At 37.0% G+C, this 5,883-nt stretch overlaps 1 protein-coding gene across 1 annotated transcript; it reads right to left on the reverse strand.

Moving 5' to 3' along the window:
• Positions 1-1,198: 1,198 nt before the first annotated feature.
• LOC106153582 (uncharacterized) lies at positions 1,199-4,778 on the reverse strand. The gene is made up of 4 exons (XM_013527560.3): positions 4,443-4,778; positions 3,770-3,910; positions 2,989-3,325; positions 1,199-2,649 (listed from the first exon to the last, which is right to left on the reverse strand). Exons 1-4 carry the CDS (start codon positions 4,766-4,768, stop codon positions 2,092-2,094), a joined length of 1,362 nt encoding a protein of 453 aa, XP_013383014.2. The 5' UTR covers positions 4,769-4,778; the 3' UTR covers positions 1,199-2,091.
• Positions 4,779-5,883: the final 1,105 nt, after the last annotated feature.

The raw sequence follows: 5,883 nt of genomic DNA on the forward strand, positions 1-5,883 counted from the left end.
AGTGTCATTCTCGTAATTTCAGAATAAAATATACATTTTGTACATTTTGTTTTCCTTTCTTTTCTTAAATGAGGATACTGTTGGGGAGGGGTGATCAAAGTTCATGGGAAATAAAATCATCAATTCAAAAATTTACGAGTCACGTGAATGAAGTGCTTCACGGATCACCCTAAATAAATGGTAGCTACAGTGGAGGAACAGGAAAAGAACTCGAATGTTATTGACGCCGCCAGTAAAATAACCAGAGATCTCCCCTAACTGGATGGTATCTTGGAAGACAGAATGGAGAAAACAACAAAAGGAATTATGGACGGGTCCCATCCATTCAGCAAATTCTTTTTTAAAATTCTTACCAAGCAATAGTAGACTTTTAACACACAGGGTCAGTAAATGGTTTTTTAAGTAGTTTTTGCCTCTCTGCAGTATCTAATATTAATTCTTCTTTTCAGCCTAGGTCATAAATATTATAATGTCCAGTTCTTTATTTAGTTTGACCTCTCAAATGAAAACAATTTCTGATATTTATATTTTGATATTCTTATTGGCTAAATAAATTTTTATTTTATTTCACTTGGTGGAAAAAAAAAACAAAGATCAACATAAAGTGCCCTATGCTGGACTTCTAGTGGTAGACAGCTGCCATAAGCTTAAAATTTCTTCCCCAAAAAGTAGATGTAAAGAATATACTAGTACATTTCATAAGACAGAAATCGAGCTCATATGTCTCCAAACAAGCCAGGAGTCGAATCCTCATGGCAGGCGACCACTAAACCACGGAAGGATACACCTAAGTCACAGAGATGCTGAGACTGACCTTGACCCCTCTAACCCCTCCTCCCACTCCCCAATAATACCACCCTGATATTCATACATTTTTCTACAAGTTTGTGTTGATGGTTTTTATTTTGAACAAGATGCCGATACAAATTTCAAAAGTGACAATCTGCAGATTTGTTTTAATTTACATATCTGGAGCTCCTGCTACTTACAAATGCCTGTGACGAGTTAAATTACTTTCCATGTTCAGCAACACGTAGTATTCTATATTATTAAAGATATTTCAAAATAGAATTAGACACGTACATTCTCTAGGAAATTGTATATTTTCTTTAATTAGACTTAGGAAATAATCATTACAATGTACAATACAATTCAAATCACGTCTCACACACACAATTCTCAAAAACATATCCAGGTATATCTTTGAATATTTGATATCTTTATTGTGAACAAGTATGGTTTCCATGTTATTCTTCAGTTGATGTCAAAGACAAAAACTGTGACAGAGGACATGAAGGAGAGAGGTAAAACAGCAGGGTCAATATAATAGGCATCTATTTATTACACTGATGGAATGTGATTGTGCATGTATGCACACATGCACACACACTCCTTGCGTTGTGCCAACACATTTTACGCTTTTTGCAAGTTCAAAATGATACTTGGCAAATTTCTTTATTCTTAACAGTGGTTAGTGTGTCAATGCAGCTTCATACATAAAGATAATGTTGCACTAATGACTTATTGAAGGTTATATATAATTGAATCTCATAATGCCCCCTTTCTGGCCAATTTCAATGAATTAAATGTATTCAGAAAGTGATGGCAGCATTAATATTTATCCAGTTAACTAGAAGAGCTCTGTATCTACTTTCAAATAATAGTTTTACAATTTCATGTGCTTGATTCAGTCACGTAATCCAAAATTTCTTTTTGTTCTTCAGTAATGCAAATCCAAACTCTCCAAAACTCTACATTAATTTCAAGGATACAATGCCATCTCATCCCTGTTAAATACCAGTGAACTGCAAACAAATACCTGGGTTTTTGGTATCAAAAATGCAACACAAAGCAACCCAAAAAGAATGTTAAAACTCTAAACAGATTAAGATACATTCTTTTCTTGTAGGCAATATTTATAAGGCCTTATTTGCATTTAAACTATATAATGTACCATAAAGTCCATTTCTTTAATACTCAGGAGTAAGAATTACTCAATAATAGTGTTTGTAAAAGCAGAAACTAGTAGGTAAATACTTAATGGTTTAACATTTTAAAGACTAAAAAATGTAAGACAAAATAGACACCTTATTATCTGTTGTTAAAATAATGAACATATGCTTCCCTTATGGCTTTGGCATCGTACTGTCTCATGTCATGTCCTGGTTGGTATCCGTTATGATTTCGATCTTCCTCCACCAAGTCCATCCACTCCTGGTCAAAGCCTTCATTGTGAACCACGACAACATTATGCAGTGTTAAGCATGCCAGGATGAGCACTGGCACAAATTCAGTTTCAAAATCTAGCCTGTGTTGAAGTATCTGCCATTTCCCTTTACATCTACCCAAACATCCCTCAATGCACATTCTTCCTCGAGTGTGGCAATAGTTGAAGTTCTTTTGAGCTTGAGTAAGTACATCAAAGTCTGAAAATGCTTTTAACAGCCAAGGTTTGCGGGGATAGGCAGGGTCACCTATAATCAAAATGGGCACTTCTACTCCATTTATCAGTCGACTTGACGGGGGGAATAAAGTCCCACTTTCTGCCTTTTGAAAGATGCTCGACTGTGCTAGTACTTGTGCATCTTGCACTTGTCCTGGCCAGCCGGATACCACATGCAAGACTCTTAGTTCATGATCACATATCACCTGTAACGGAAAGTTGAAAAAATATACAAAATGTGACAAAACTAAAATAATATTATAATAAATGCTGTTTCTACAATCTAGTGAAAAAAAAGCCACATATAAATTAGAGCTGAACTCAACCTCCCAACATTTGAACACATTCCAAGACTATGAGGTTCTAATAACACAACTTAGCACCACCAAAAAGTGTTGTAAAGTAATGAGGATATTTTTCATGTGTATTTGTAAGAGGGGTGGGAGTGGAATAGGTGTAACTGTACTTATTGGACACCTTTTGGCTATTAAAGGACCAAGGATCCTAGAGAGAATCATGCACGCTGTATATTTATTCTCCTTTACCTGACTAACAATGGAATAAAAACATTTCCTGTTGTAGTAATCAGTCTTGTTTTGGCTTGGAGCAATAATGGGCACGTGTGTTCCATCAATAGCGCCTGCACATTGTGGAACACCCCATTTGGCCTCAAATCCCTCCACAATATTTTGTAGTCTTCTCCCAGTGGGCATCTGAATGAACTTAGGAGAAAGATGGGTGGCTATGGCCTGCAGAGTTTCTTGGAAAATGGTGCAGGCTAAAGATATCTCAATTCCAAACAAATGCCCAATGCTTCTGTATTCCATACCAGAGCCACATATCCACAGAGTCACTGCAACCCTGAGTTCTACTGAATAACACCTACAAAAAGCATAAATTTGAGCTGTTATTGCAAAATATTAATACATAATGGCAATTCCACAGTCTTGGTTATGAATATAAAAATACTTTGCCTTACAATTTTCAATAACGACAGCAATTATCCATGATATTTTCCCACATTAGTTGTATTACTGTTTAATGTTACAGACATTTTTATGAATAATCTCCAACTTGGGAATTGCAAAATTTTGTAAACAAAAAATTTGGAACTTGATTTTGCACAAATGCAAAATCGGTCATATGTTTTTCATACAACAGTAACGTTACATGACTGTATAATTGCATGCTATTTGTCATTAGCCTTTAGATCAACAAGAAGACACCACAGTAATTTTTTTTTTTTTTTTTTTTTGCAAACATGAGCAATCATATACATGCATTCCTCCTCTTTATATTATGCCACAAGAATGTGCTGCCACTTACTTTCTGTGGGAGTTTTTCTCCAGAAAAGGTCTAAGTTTATGGCAAAGATACTGGAATGTTGCTCTTTTCATACAAAAATTTTCCATCCAATCTCCATCCGTAAAAGTCCGATTCACAATATGTTCCCACCAGTGGCTTGATCTAAAATGTAAATTTTGAATTTTATGTCAAGAAAAACAAACCCAGTTTTTTACGATACAGACAACACCTTTAGACGTTCATTCATCGAGGTAAAGAAATTTTAATTACCTATAAAAATATTTTAACTGTGCAAAATAAGACAAAAGTAAATACTAAATGTGATAATAATGTGCAAAAAATAATAAATGTGAAAAGTATGAAAATCTTAAGTCTGGAAAGTGATCCACCAGGGGTATTGGCATGAAGTGATTTAAATGTACCTGTGCTAACATACAGTGGACAGTAGCAGTTATTTAAAATACACCTATTTTAAATACATTCTAGTTAATTAAAAATCTGGGTCCCGTACCTCGAAAAGCATCGCGTATTGCGAATAGCGATATCACACAGGCTACAGTATTCTGGGTCGAGCATGTAATGGGCGAATTATGGAATCGAGACTCAGACGTTTGGTTTCACTTTTTTTGATTCTAGTTTTTGAAGCAAATTTTATTCGCTCACCAAAACAAATCAAATGACGCATGTCACCTACTTTTCTTTCATCCAAACAGTTCGATCAGGCGTGGGGAACAAGGCAAACATCAGCATAAGAACGAACTGCGCCCTCTGACGAGACTGCATACGCAAAAATTCTGCCATCCTCCTCCTCCATCTACTGGGGCTGGGTATCTCCGTGAACATCTCCGTGAATATCTCTGGTGACATTATCTCCGTAGATAGCCGATTCATTGCTGCTCTACGGGCCAATTCATTCCTTTTTCGTCTCTGTTTTGAAAGATAATAGAACAGAAGAGCTTTTTTCCTTCGATCGCCTCCAGCCGCCATGCTTTCTTCACCTCGAGTTTGTTTGATGAGCATGCGCACTTAATATTTCTCAGGTAGCTTCCGCATGGCGAATAGAACCGAGATTTAATGACTGTACCCCCGCTGGGACGACGCGTGGGGATTCGTGTGAAAGGTGGAGAGACTATTAAAAGATTAGGCGGTTTTTCTTTCATGTACGTCCGCCATATTTAGTTCGTGGATTTGTAGAACTATGGCTCAACTCGTTGACTGCATTCTCAACGATTGAGCCAGGCTTTACAAATCCTGAGAATGAATCGACTATCTGCGGAGATAATATCACCAGAGATATTCACGGATATGTTCGGAGCCGAGATTTAATTACTGTACTCCGCAGGGACGACGTGTGGGGGGGGGGGGGCGTCTCGATAGTCCGAAGGTTCATTGGTCCGAAGGTTCATTGGTCCGAAAAGTGGTAACATTTTTATCGATTTTTTAATCAAGGGTTCATTGGTCCGAAGGTTCTATAGTGAACATTCGGACCAATGAACCTTCGGACTATTGAACCTTCGGACTATCGCTACGGCCCCCGTGTGGGGAGGTGTGTGAGAGGCGGAGAGACTATTAAAAGATTAGGCGGTTTTTCTTTCATGTACGTCCGCCATTTTTAGTTTTCAGGATTTGTAAAGCCTGACTCAATTCGTTGTGAATGCGGTCATACTCACACATAGTAGACCTACCCTACCATACGGTGCAATTACTGATAACTTCACTTTCGGTTTTATATTCCAGTATGTTCATGTTTAAATACAGTAGATATATAGTTCAAACTCCTAGGAATTTACATGAAAACTAAACTTGCTTTAGACAAAAACGGCTTTCTAGATCACTGGCAACTTTTACAGATAATGAGCCCGATTAACTTGTTTTAATTGACTTTTATACGTGTAATATTGAGAGTATTTAACGTTTTATTCATCTGTTGGCTACAGTGGAGGAACGAGGAAAACGCCCCAACGTCATTAACACTGCAAGTAAAATAATTAGAAGAGATCTCCCCCAACTGGATGGTATCATCAAAGACAATGGAGAAAACAACAAAACGAATTATGGGGATCCCACCCATCCAGCAAGCTCTCTTTTTAAATTCTTACCCAGTAATAGTAGACTGTTGACTTTAAAGGACAGTA

This window comes from Lingula anatina, chromosome 4, assembly GCF_051362555.1.
Source record: "Lingula anatina isolate TDL-2025a chromosome 4, LinAna3.0, whole genome shotgun sequence".
In the NCBI taxonomy this organism is placed as follows: domain Eukaryota; kingdom Metazoa; phylum Brachiopoda; class Lingulata; order Lingulida; family Lingulidae; genus Lingula; species Lingula anatina.

Excerpts from the sequence above, each read along its gene's own strand:
- LOC106153582 (XM_013527560.3), bottom strand. The coding sequence starts at position 4,768 with ATGCTCATCAAACAAACTCGAGGTGAAGAAAGCATGGCGGCTGGAGGC. Across the intron at positions 3,911-4,442 it reads ACTGTTTGGATGAAAGAAAA|ATCAAGCCACTGGTGGGAAC; the intron begins GTAGGTGACATG and ends TTTACATTTTAG. Across the intron at positions 2,650-2,988 it reads TTTATTCCATTGTTAGTCAG|GTGATATGTGATCATGAACT; the intron begins GTAAAGGAGAAT and ends TTTCCGTTACAG.